The sequence below is a fragment of the Enhydra lutris genome, unplaced genomic scaffold (assembly GCF_002288905.1).
Source record: "Enhydra lutris kenyoni isolate GAN:26980312 unplaced genomic scaffold, ASM228890v2 scaffoldscaffold8, whole genome shotgun sequence".
NCBI lineage: Eukaryota > Metazoa > Chordata > Mammalia > Carnivora > Mustelidae > Enhydra > Enhydra lutris.
In genome coordinates this window covers 30,884,912-30,898,707 of record NW_019154092.1, presented here as the reverse complement: position 1 = coordinate 30,898,707, position 13,796 = coordinate 30,884,912, and the positions used below count along the sequence as shown (strand labels likewise).

Here is a 13,796-nt window from a genome sequence, read left to right as displayed (position 1 = left end):
CTTCTAGAGCACCTTTACCTTTGCTGCTTCTGTTTCACTTTTCAAGGCAAATATTATAATTATTGTCTCTCTGAATGGTAAGAAAGGTGAAGACTCATCTAACAGTCACACTAGTGAACGCCTAAAGCAAGAGTAGAATATGTGGAGTTCAGAATTCTTAAACTCCTGTATTGGGATGTTGCTGTGTCTCAGGATCGGAACTTTGTGACAACTTGGAGGAAATTTATGATGCATAGAAAGGACACTAACATGATTATAGAATCAGTGAACCACACTGTGATATTCTGATTTATAAGAAATATATATTTGCTCACTCAGATGACAGCTGACCCTTGACAAAGCTTGATTAAGCTGCTGATTGCTCTCCCCATCCCCACACCAACATTGCAGTAGAGAATCTGTATATTAACTAATAGCTTACAGTCGACTGGAAATCTTACCAATAGCCAAGGTGATTAACACATTATTTTGTATGTTTTATGTTTTCTATAAGAAAATGTCATTAAGAAAATCTTAAGAAAAAAATATATTTAATGGTACTGTATTGAAAAAAATAGGTGTTCAAGTGGACCCATGCAGTTCAAACCCATGTCGTTCAGGGCATGGATGTTCAGGACAAAAACTGTGTATTTTGTCTTAGTCTGCAGTTCCTTACTTACAGCTCCCCAAACCCTGGAATTTCCCAAGCTTTGAGAGTGGTAAAGATCTTTCATTACGTTAATGAGGTGAGTTTCGGAAAGCACTAAAGGATGAGGGCTGATTGCCCCAAGATCCAACCATGTGATGAGAGGATTGGTATTTTTAGTCCCATTCCCTGACCTTTGGGAAGGGAAGAGGGTCTGAAGGTTGAATCAGTCCTCACTGGCTGATGATTTAATTGATTGTGTCTATGTAACGAAGCCTTCATAAAAACCCAGAAACTTCCAGGTTGGTAAACAAATGGAGATGTGGGGAAAGTAGCCTGCCTAGAGAGGGAAAGGAAGCTCCATGCCCCTTCCCACATACCTTGTCCTAAGCATCTCTTCCATCTGGCTGTTCCTAGGTTATATTCTTTTATAATAAACCAGTAATCTAGTAAGTAAAATATTTCTCTGAATTCTGTGAGCCCCTCTGGCAAATTAATGGAACCTGAGGAGGGGGTATTAGGAACCTCCTGACTTACAGCCAGTCAGTGAGAAGTATAGGTGATTGGGCTGTTGACTGGTGTCTGAAGTACAAGGAGAGAGGGGGTCTTGAGAAGCCCCAGTCTGTAGCAGGTCGGTGAGAAGCAGAGGTATAAAACTGGACTCATCCCTGGTATCTGAAGTGGGGAGGGTGGCAGTCTTCTAGACTGATGCTGTTTCCTTGTAGGACCCCAGGATATCTGAGAACTGCTTGTGGCCATGGGGATGCCTCCTCACAAAAGTATTGGAGGGTTGGGTTCAGGAACCATTTTATACATTAAACTGGATGAGAAGTGTCTGCCTTATCCTTAGAGATTTTAAAAATTCTTTTCAATACATTATCTGTTTACAGTATTATCGTAAATAACCAAAGTATGGTTCAAAATAGAATGTAATTAAGTATAAACATATGTGCGCTCTCTCACTCACTCTCTGTCTCTCTCTTAAATAAATATTTTTAAAAAGCCACCTTGGTGGCTCAGTCAGTTAACCGTCTGCCTTTGGCTCAGGTCATGATCCCAGGGTCCTGGGACAGGTCCGGGATGGAGTCCCACATCGGGCTCCCTCTTCAGTGAGGAGTCTGCTTCTCCCTCTGCCCTTCCCCCTGCTTGTGCATGTGGTCCCTCTCTGTCTTTCTCCCTCTCAAATACAATCTTTAAAAAAAAAAAAGCATAAACATATGTGGCCCCAGGCTTGCATGTGATGGGTTCAGATATTGGCAGAAGCAGAGATCATGGTGAGCTAGAGTCATCTGAAATGGTTTCATGAAGTCGGTGGAACCTTAGCATAACCTTGAAGTATGGGTAGGGCTTGAGTAGGTGGACACGTTTGGGTGTGTATAATGGGAAAGGAATACAGCATAGTCAAAGGTAAGTACAGATTTCGTTCTGGAGGGAGGGCCCAGAGGTGGAGACAATGAGGAAACTGACACACCTGGAACAGAGGGTTTGGACTACAGGGTGGAAGAACTTAAGACCAGACAGAGAAGGGCCTTATCCTCCAGACCACAAGGAAAACCCACTAGATCGGATAGGAAGCAAGCCTGGGTCTGGCTGAGGATGGATCCGAGCACAGAGAGTTCCTGGCTTTGATCGCACCTACACTTGCAGTGACCATGGCCTAAAACAGTGGTGACAATGGGAATAATCTATGCGGTATCTCAGGGAGAAAAGTGATAAGCTTTGTGCTAGTTCTCCATAGAATATAACACAAACCAGGTGCCTTAGAACAGCAGACTTATTCTCACAGTCCTAGAGGCCAAAAGCCTCAGACCAAAGGGTTGGCCGTGTCACTCTTATTCTGAAACCTGGAAGAGAAGAACCTGCCTCGCCTCTTTTCTAACTTCTAGTGGTTTGCCAGCAGTCTTTAACATTCCTTGTATCACAGATCTGTTACTCCACTTCTCCATCTTCATGTGGCCCTCTTCCCTCTGTCTCTCCACAAAGCATTCTTTTCATAAGGACACTGGTCATATTGAATTTGGGGCCACCCTACTCCACTGTGACCTCATCTTAGTGAATTCTATGTTCAGTGACCTTCTTTCCAAATCAAGTCATATTCTGAGGAATGGCAGTTAGGACATCAACGTATATTTTTTGAAGGACACAGTTCAACCCATAGCCAAGTTTATGTCTTAGATTAAGGATTTTAAAATCCTGAGTGTGGGTAAACAGACAACTGGAGAATGTAGGAGGAGGTATTAAAATCTGTTGAATTCCAAGTCAGGTGGCTTCTTTTTTACCTCAGAATGAATGCTAGAGCATAGCTCCACAAAGAGGTTATTAGGAGACCTTTTTCTGCTTTCAAGACTTTAGAGAAATGATTTATTTTGTTTTCACTATATTTCTGGATGGAATCCAGTTTTCATAGTGTTAGCCTATACTATACATCTGGGATCCCATAGAGTACAGATGGGTTTTATTTAGAAGAAAAACTAGGAAATAAGTTTTGTATCTTGTAAAAGTTTATTGAGGTGCTATTCTTTATTCCTTCTGACCATGTCGTAAGTGAGAAGTTGAGTTACAAAATCACTAGGAATGTAGAATCTCTGATTTTTGTTCAACAGTTGAAGTACCGAGCAGAGACTGAGTGTAGTAGGTGTTCTGATGTTCTTTCTACCACGTTGATTGTGTGGTCCTAGGTTGTGGGACTGAGTGCCTTTGAAGGACTGACAGTTCTCCCTGTTTTTTATCACAGGGGTAATAAATGCTACTCAAAGGAATCTGATATTCCTAGGTACTCTCCAACAATCCGCCTCTAGTATTGAAATATGTGAGAGCACTTCCATTGCAACTCTACAGACTTTCTTTTCCTCTTCCAGAATCTTCCCCAGGTGTGACAGAGGTGACTATCATAGAGAAACCACCTGCTGAACGTCATATGATTTCTTCATGGGAACAAGTAAGTGTTGCCCTTTTGAATCCTCACATCCCCACAAAGAGAGCTCAACTCCCAACGGCCCTAAGAAGGAAAAATTAAGGCAGGAAACTTGTTCTTACCTCAGGCCACAGCTGCCTTTAGGGTAGAGTTCACCCTTCTCTCTCTTTCTATTCTGGCATTCCCTTCAATTCCATACCATTTCCCCAGCCTGGAGCATCTCCTCTGAGCCCCACTATCATTTGGAGGCAGTGGAACTTCAGAGTTGTATGCAACAGAGCTAAAAATCCAGCAAGGAAGGAAAAATTTAATATTAATAAGCATGCTGGGCAGAATGTGGGTAAGTGTTACTGAGAAGTACTAACCAGATTAATAGCTACTGCTTCCCCAACGCCTCCTCTGAATTTGTATTTATTTATTCAGTACAAGTTTTAAGTTCCTAAAATGGAACCAGGCATTGTGATTGGTGTTGATTCCTGGGGATTCAGTGATAATCAAAAACCAGTTCCTTATCTCTTAATGTTACTAAGACATAGTGTAGATCGTTTTGAGTATAATTAACAAGCAGATTTAGCTCTGTGAGAGAGAGGCAAACAGCATTGTCAGGAAGCTTGACCTAGTCTGGAGGTTAAAGGTTTTTCCCAAAGAGATTAGGAGAAGTTGTTAACCAGGTAGATGGGATCTGGGAAGTGGGCTTTCAACCTGTGTAAAGGCTTTGAAATTATAAGGATTAAATTTTCCAAGAGCATAAAGCAGGTCCCTGTGGCTGGTGCACAGGAGATCAAGGGAGAGAGGTTGGCAAGGACCAGCACTGCTCTTTTGTGGGGGTGTGGGGAGGTGGGGTGGAGAGGGAGCAGAGGAAGAGAGAATCTTAAGTACATGGCTCTCGATCTCACAACCCTGAGTTCATGACTTGAGCTGAGATCAAGAGTTGGACACTTAATCAACTGAGCCACCCAGGTGCCCCTAAGCTTTTAGTTAACGTACAGTGCTATATCAGTTTCAGGTGTACAATTTAGTAATTTAACACTTTCATACATTACCCTGTGCTCATCACAAATGCACTCCTTAATCCCCATCATCTATTTAACCCATCCCTTCCTCTCTGGTAATCATCAGTTTTTTTCTCTATAATTAAGAATCTGTTTCTTGATTTGTCTCTCTCTTTTCTTCTCCCTTTGATCATTTGTTTTGTTTCTTAAATTCCACATATGAATGAAATTGTATGATATTTGTCTTTCTCTGACTTATTTCACTTAAGCATAATACACTCTAACTCCATCCATGTCCTTGCAAATGGGAAGATTTCATTCTTTTTTTATGGCTAATATTCCATTGTATGTATATGCCACATCTTGTTTATCCTTTTATCTATAGATGGAAACTTGGGCTGCTTCCTTATCTTGGCTATTGTAAATAATGCTATTATATAAATGCTATTATATAAATGTGTGTATCCCTTTGAATTATTGTTTTTGTATTCTTTGGGTAAATACCCAATAGTGTGATTGCTGGTTTATAGGCTAGTTCTATTTTTATCTTTTTGAGGAACCTCCGAACTGTCTTCCACAGTGGCACTGTTTTGCATTCCCACTAACAGTGCAAAGGGGTTCCTTTTTCTCCATATCCTTGCCAAACAACACCACCTGTTGTTTCTGTTGTTGATTTTAGCCATTCTGACTGGTGTGAGATGGTATCTCATTGTAGTTTTGATTTGCATTTCCCTGATGGCAAGTGATGATGAGGATCTTTTCATGTGTCTGTTGGCCACCTGTATGTTTTCTTTGGAAAAACATCTTTTACTCATTTTATAATTGTATTATTTGATTTTTGGATATTGAATTTGATAAATGCTTTCTATATTTGGGATACTAACCTTTTATCAGATATGTTATTTGCAAATACTTTCTCCCATTCTGTAGCTTGTCTTTTAGTTGTTTTCTTTGCTGTGCAGAAGTTTTTTATTTTTATATAGTCACAACACAAAAGTTTATTTTTGCTTTTGTTTCCCTTCAGGAGACATATCTAGAAAAAAGTTGCTTTGGCTAATGTCAAAGAAGTTACTGCCTGTGTTCTTTTCTAGGATTTTTATAGCTTCAGGTCTCACATTTAGGTCCTTAGTCCATTTTTAATTTATTTTTGTGTACAGTATAAGAAAGTGGTTCCGTTTTTTTTCTTTTGCATGTCACTGTCCAGTTTTCCCAACACCATTTGTTGAAGAGACTGTCTTTTTCACATTGGATGTAATATTTCCTGCTTTGTCAAAGAGGGACCATATAGTTGTGGGTTTATTTTTGGGTTTCCTATTCCATTTCTATTGATCTCTCTGTCTTTTTTCGTGCCAGCATCATACTGTTTTGATTACTACAGTTTGATAATATAACTTGAAGTCCAGAATTATGATGCCTCTAGCTCTGCTTTTCTTTTTCAAACCTGCTTTGGCTGTTTGGGGTCTTTGTGGTACGGCACAAATTGTTTGTTCACAGTTCTGTGAAAAATACTGTTCATATTTTGATCAGAATTATATTAAATGTGTAGATTGCTTTGGGTAGCATAGACAGTTTTAACGATATTTGTTCTTCCAGTCCATGAGAATGGAATGTTTTCCCATATGCATTGTCTTCAACTTCTTTCATCAGTGTTTTTGTTTTTGTTTTTGTTTTTGTTTTTGTTTTTGTTTTTGTTTTTAAAGAGAGAGAGAGCCTGCAAGCTGGGGCAGGGGCAGAGGGAGAGGGAGAATCCTCAAGCCAAGTCCCTGCTGGGCACAGAGTCCTACCCGGTGCTTAATCCCAGGACCCCGAAATCATGACTGGGGCCGAAATCAAGAGTCACACACTGAACCGACTGAGCCACCCAGGCACCCCTCTTTCATCAGTGTTTTATTGTTTTCTGAGTACTAGTTTTTCACCTTGTTGGCTAGGTTTATTCCTAGGTATCTTATTATTTTTAGTGCAATTGGAAACAGGATTGTTTTGGGGGATTTTTTTTTTTAAATGTATTGTTGGATTTGGTTTGCTAGTATTTATTTGAGGATTTTTGCATCTATGTTCATCCAGGACATTGGCCTGTATGTCTCTTTTTTAGTTATGTCTTTATCTGGTTTTGATATCAGAGTACTACTCGCTTTAAGGAATGAATTTGGAAATTTTCCTTCTCTTTCTGTTGTTTGAGAAGAGTAAGTATTAACTCTTTAAATGTTTGGTAGAATTCACCTATGAAACCCTCTGGCCCTGTACTTCTGGGGAGTGTTTTTAGCATTCAGTTTCTTCGCTCGTTATTGGTCTGTTCAGATTTTCTATTTCTCCCTGTTTCCGTTTTAGGAGTTTATATGTTCTAGGAATTTATCCATTTTCTTCTAGGTTGTCCAATTTGTTGGCATATAGTTTTTCATAATATTTTCTTATGATTGTTTGTATTTCTGTGGTGTTATTTCTTTTCTCTCATTTTTGATTTATTTGAATTCTTTTTCTTTTTTTCCTGATAAGTCTGGCCAGAGGCTTGTCAATTTTATTGATTTTTTTTTCAAAGCACCAGCTCCTGGTTTTATTGAATTGCTTTATTGTTTGTTGTTGTTGTTGTTGTTGTTGTTTTGGTGTCTATATCATTTATTTCTGCTCTAGGGTTTATTATTTTCTTCCTTCTGCTGCTCTTAGGCTTTGTTTGTTATTCTTTTCCAGTCTCATTTAGGTGTCAAGTTAGGTTGTTTGAGATTTTTCTTCTTGAGGTAGGCCTGTTTTGCTATAAACTTCCATCTTAGAACCACTTTTGCTGTATCCCAGAGGTTTTGGACCATTGTATTTTCATTTTCATTTGTTTTTGCATACTTTTTTGATTTCTTGTTTGATTTCCTGGTTGACCTATTCATTGTTTAATAGCATATTATTTAACTTCCGTGTGTGTGTGTGTGTGTGGTCCTTCCAGATTTTTTTCTTGTGGTTGACTTGTCGTTTCATAGCATTGTGGTCAGAAGATATGCATGGTATGATTTCGATTTCTGTTTTTAAGATTTTATTTATTTGAGAGACGAGAGAGAGAAAGTGAGCACAAGCATGGGTGGGAAGGGGCAGAGAAGAGGGAGAAGCAGACTCTCTGCTGAGCAGGGAGCCCACCACACAGGGCTTAATACCAGGACATGAGATCATGACCGAAGCTAAAGGCAGATGCTTAACCGACTGAGCCACGCAGGTGCCCCTGATTTCCATCTTCTTGAATTCATTGAGGTAGGTTTGTGGGCTAATAGGTGACCTGTTCTGGAGAATGTTCTGTGTGCACTTGAGAAGAATGTGTATTTTGGTGTTTTAGAATAGAATGTTCTGAATATGTTTGTTAAATCTATCTGTTGGAGTGTCATTCAAACCCACTGTTTTCTTGTTGATTTCTGTTTACATGATCTATCCATTGATGTAAGTGAGGTGTTAAAGTCCCCTAATAGCATTATTATATGTTTGTTATTAACTGTTTTATGTATTTGGGTGTTCTATGTTGGGTGCCTAAATATTTATAATTGTTATATCTTGATGGAATGTTACCTTTATTATGGTATAGTGTCCTTTTTTATCTTTTGTTACAGTCTTTGTTTTAAAGTAAATTTTGTCCAATATAAGTATTACTACTCCTGCTTTTTTTTTTTTTTTTTTGACATGCACTTCTGTGATAGATGTTTTTCCATCCCCTCATTCTCAATCTGCAGGTGTCTAAAATGAGTTTCTTATATGGAGCGCATGGATGGCTCAGTAGGTTTAGTGTTTGCCTTTGGCTGAGGTCATGATCCCAGGGTCCTGGGACTGAGTCCTGCATTGGACTCCCTGCTCGATGGGGAGTCTGCTTCTCACTCTGCCCCTTCCCACTGCAAATTCTCTCTCTCTCTCTCGCAAGAATAAATAAAATCTTTTAAAAAATAAAATGAGTCTCTTGTGGGTAGCATATAGATGGGTCTTGTGTTTTTATCCACTCTGTCACCCTTTATCTTTTGATGGGAGCATTTAGTCCATTTACATTCAAAGTAATTATTGATAGATAACATATTTATTGCTACTTTATTACTTGTGTTTGTTTCTGAAGATTTTCTTGGATCCTTTCTTGGCTGTCTTTGATTTTGCTGATTTTCTTTAATGATATATTTGGATTTCTTTGTCTTTATATTTTGCATATTTATCAATGGTTTTTTATATGTGATTGCCATTAGGTTTGCACATAACCTCTCCTGCATATAGCATTATGTTTGAAGTTGATCGTTTCAGTTCAAACCCATTCTTTTCTCCTCTCTTCCCCACATTTTTGATATATGTTATTTTATACCCCTTTTGTGAGTTCTTTGACTCATTTTTTAATAGCAAAATCCATTTTTATTCCTTTTGTGTTTCCTACCTTCGTACTGCCACTTTGGTCTCTCCTTTGCACTCAGCGGAGGAGTTTGCTCTTTATTATGAGAGCAAAGGAGAACCATTGAAATGTTTTAAGTAGGGAACTAGGAAGGTCAGATTTCTGCTTTGGAAAAATCACTTTGTCTGAGGAGTAGCAAATGGTTTGACAACAGGGCAAAAAATTACCCTGCCGTTTAATGAGTACCTGTTAACATGTGTCATTTAATTTATTTTAGTTAATCCTTATAATAACCCTGCAAGATACGTATTGATACCTTTATGTTATAGATGAAGAAACTGAGGCCCAGGAAGGTGAAAGAATTTGTCCTGGTTCACATAGCTACCATGTGGTGGAGCCTGAATTCAAACTCAAGAGTTACCTGCCTCTAAGCACATGCCATGTCCACTCTGCCAGACTGTCCCCGTAATGGAGGCCAGCACTGTGGCAGCCTCCTCCTGGTCACAGCACAGTATGTGTGCAGGTTCAGGGCCTGCCAGCAGGCTCACCCTCCCTGGGTGGAACCAGCAGCACCTTCTCGGGCAGCTCAGTAATTGGTAGTTCAGGTTTATCTCCTGGACCTCAGCTCAGCCACCACTCCAGCTCCTCATGGGCTCTCTTAGCTCACACCCTCATTTCCATTCACAGTTCATAATAGAAAAGAGGATTCTAGAACAGTGTATATCTCTTGACTTCTTACTTGCTGATTGGACAGAGCCTGCTTCTGGTGCAGCTATGCCAGCCTGGCCTTGCTGGCATTGTTAACGGTCCTCTGATCCTTTAGGGAGAGCTGCTTTTGTGAGAGCGAGATCGTGGTATTTTCCTATCTGTCTAAGAGGGGGAGATTCCTGGCTTGGAAAGCCGAGTTCATAGACCTGGGTGGGAGGATGAGAGGGTAGGAATGCCTTATCCTGGGTGGAACACCATTAAGGGTGTATCATATCATGTATCTTATTTAATGAAGTAATTTCTGAGGCATAGTCTTCCTTGTGTCTTATACCAGATATTCCCCCAGAACTCTCTAAGATGACTTTATTCATTTGTCCTCATTGAACTTGTAGTTTATTCATTTGGAGCCTCCCTTCCATGCCTGGTTTTTAGGGCTGGAATGTGCCTCTGATCTCATACAGATCTAATCTACCTTCTTGAGATGCATCTTTATCAGGCTTTCTTCAGATGAGACTGACGTTTAGGGGAAGGTGGTTATAGCACTTGTTAAATCGCCATTGGAGATCTGAAAGAAGTAAAGGGTACGTGTGAGAAAAAGAGATTTTTAGCTTACTGAAACCATAAATACAACATTTTCTTCAGGCATACTCAGTTGCAGAAATTTCTTTGAAAGCACCCAGAATAATAAGATACATTGATTTGGAATTTCCCATTGAGTCCTTTACTGGTGGTATCCCACACTTAATTAAAGCACATATAGTATTAGGATCAGTAACAGAAATTCACTTGACTGGTTCCTTGGTTGAGCTTTTTGGAGGCTTGTGGGATACAAAAAAGCTAATGTGTGGACGAAGACAATAGAAGGAGTTTGGACTGTGTACTTTTGTTTTAAGACTCAGTTTTTCACACTTTTTTTCTGATTATGCTAAATAAAACATGGTCACTACAGAAAATGTGGAAAACACACACAAAAAATTAAGAAATGAAAAGTCCTCTAGGACTTTACCACTTAGAGACAATCACTGTTAGTACACTTTTAGTTGTGTGTGTAGATGGAGGGTAACCAATGAGTAGTGTGCTATTGGGACCCCCGAAGAGTCCATAAATGGGAAGTGGTCCACGGACTTCCTGAAATGTATGTCAAATTTACTAATACGTACCTTTTTCTGCAAAGCTATTTCTTCCAATTTTGAAAGGGACTCATAACCTTTAAGAACAGGTTTTTGTAATGATTTTTTCTTTAATTTTTTTGTTTTAACTGAAGCATAGCTGACTCTTGATGTACGTTAGTTTCAGGTATTCAACATAGTGATTTGACAAGTTTACACATTATGCTTTGCTCACCACACGTGTAGCTACCATCCATCACCATACAGGGCTATAACAGTACCATTGACGGTGTTCCCTAAGCTGTGCCTTTTATCCCCGTGACTTACTCATTTCATTCCAGCCTGTACTTTCCCCTTCCCCTTAACCAATTTTGCCCATCCTCTGCCCCCAGCAACCATCAGTTCTTTGCACTTATGGGTCTGTTTCTACTTTTTCTTTGCTTGTTTTTTAGATTCCCCATTTAAGTGTAACAATGTGATATTTATCTTCACCTTTCTGACTTATTTCATTTAGTATAATACCCTGTAGGTCTGTGCATGTTGTTGCAAATGGCAAGATTGCATTTTTTTTCATTCTTTTTTATGGCTGAATAGTATTCCATTGTACATATATGGTACATTTTCTTTATTCATCTTGGTTTCCATGTCTTGGCTATTGCAAATAATGTTGCAAGAAATGTAGAGATACCTGTGTGTTTTTGAAATAGTGTTTTCATTTTGGTGGGGGGGCGGGGGATACCCAGTTCTGGAATTACTAGATCATAAGGTAGTTCTATTTTTAATTTGTTGAGAAGTCTCCATACTCTTTCCCTCAATGGCTTCACCAATTTACATTCCTACCAACAGTGCACAGAGGTTTCCTTTTTCTCCACATCCTCACCAATACTTGTTTCTTATCTTTTTGATTTGAGCCATTCTGACGGCTGTGCAGTGGATATCTATCATCACGGTTTGATTTGCATTCCTCTGATGATAAGTGATACTGAACATCTTTTCATGTGTCTCCTGACCATCTGTATGTCTTCTTCGGAAAAATTCAGGTTCTTTGCCCATTTTTAATTTGGATTATTTGAGAATTTTGGTGTTAAATTGTAGAAGTATTATATATATTTCAGATATTAACCCCTTATTTCATACACCATTTGTGAATATGTTCTCCCATTCAGTAGGCTGTCTTTCATCTTGTTGATGGTTTCCTTTGCTGTGCAAAAACTTTTTATGTTGGCATAGTCTCAACACTTTATTTTTGCTTTTGTTTCCCTTGCCTGAGGAGACATATCTAGAAATAGAGTAAGGTTTTCATTCAAAATAGAGGTAGAACTTTATGTGTTATTTGTTGGTACCTACTTTTGTCACTTAAGCAGTGGATGGCAGAAGCTTTGAGCCCATCTGAAACTCCCTTACCCCAGATACTTACCCAGGTGGTTCCTGAAGAGTGTGATTGCACAGGAGCAGGCTTGGTAGGGCTCCCTGACTTGTGCCTGCCCCAGGAAGTGCCTATCCCAGAGGAGCAGGAAGGTCTCCAGGGGCTGATGATTCCCAGTTTTCTCTAGAAAACTGGCCTTAAAGACTTTTCTGCTTGGAGACACCCCAGCCAGGGCCCGGTTGCCATGTGGGACACCTGCTGTCCACAGCTGCTCAGTACACCAGGGTGATAGAGGTCCTCCCAGAAGAGGCCGCTACTGCTGCCCTGCCCCTCGGGACAGATGTGGCCCCTGGGGAAGCCCACTGAGATAGGGGAGTAAGGCTGGGGCGGCACCAATGCGAGGAGAACAGTCTGGATGGAGTAGGAAGGAGTCTTTGGCAGCTCTAGGCCCATCACTAGATGATATACCTTCTTTGGGTCTCCTGTTCATCATCCATGAAAGAAGTGGTTTGAAATCAGTATTACTGAAGGGACTCATCCAGTTCTAATATTTTGTGATTCTTTGGGGAAAACACGGGAAGAAAAGGCTGAAAACTAAAACTTAAATGACCATATACCTGCTGCAGTCTCCTCAGGTTGGAGGAATAAGAGAACCACTTCTTTCCATGTTCATGTGTTTCCCCCGTTTCTGTTCCTTATAAAGCACTTCCAGTCTGCCTGGTTGGTGTAGTTGTCTGAGTCATGTACAGCGTGCCTGCTACCTGCCTCTTGTGATGATGGTAGTTCATAAGACCCAACGTCTGTACGGAGCTTTTCATCTTTCAGGCACGATGACAGCATCTGCCTCCTCACTCTCACAGCATCCTGGTATCAGGAGAGTTCTATTATTAAGTATTTCAGTGGCATTTCATAGTTGCAGAGAGCTTTACAATTCTTGATTGGTTAGACTTTCCAATCCCCAGATAAAAATTCAATTTACTGATGGTGAAACTATGGCCTACAGAGACCAAATGATTTGGCAGAATATCTCCTCTCTTTGTAGGCTCACTTTTCCTACAGTCTACAGAGAGTGGGTTCTGAACCTTCTTGCAGATCTGTCCCTCACATGCCCTGCTCTGAATCTACTACAAGCCTTCCCGGTGGAAGGGAGCGGCCCATGACACTTTGTCACCAGGGAGCCCTTCACCTCGTGCTCTTGCTCTGCTCCGGGAGCCCTTCTGTGTTCTCCACAGCTCAGTCCCTTCCTCTCCAGGGCTTCGCTTCTTGCCGCTACACTGGCATCCATTCTAGAAGGTCTCGCCATCTCTTTAAAAACAAAACCTGTAACCTTGGGTTTTCCTCTAGCTACTTGGCCATTTGTGCCTTTGTTTGCACAGCCAAGCATGTGGGAAAATGGTCTAAATCAAGCGTCAGTGCACTTTTTTTCTTTTTTCTTTTTTTAGATCAGAGAGTAATATTTTGGGTTCTGGGGCTGTATTCTCCCTCAGCCAGTCATCTCTGCCATGGTAGCACTGAAAGCAGCCACGGGCAGTGCTGAAATACATGGGCGTGACAGGGTCCCCAGAAAACATTTGCAAAAACAGGTGGCAGGGTGGAGATATTCAGGGGGCCATGGTTTGCTAACCTCTGGTCTAAGTTATCAGCCTCTTCCTTCACCTCCCAGTTAGTCTTCATCCTTCCACAGCCTCTCTTTCTCTACTGCCATTCTGTGGACACCACTGTCACAAATCACCAGGGACCACTTCACTGCTG

General features: G+C 40.4%; 1 protein-coding gene across 5 annotated transcripts in view; it reads left to right on the top strand.

The window, feature by feature from the left end:
• Positions 1-13,796, top strand: part of LOC111142619 (tubulin polyglutamylase complex subunit 2) — a 71,492-nt gene that overhangs the window by 5,163 nt on the left and 52,533 nt on the right. For all 5 annotated transcript variants that reach the window (XM_022495926.1, XM_022495930.1, XM_022495929.1 and 2 more), the window contains exon 2: positions 3,484-3,563. In XM_022495926.1, the coding sequence (XP_022351634.1) occupies positions 3,484-3,563 (80 nt within the window). The remainder of the gene's footprint in view (positions 1-3,483; positions 3,564-13,796) is intronic.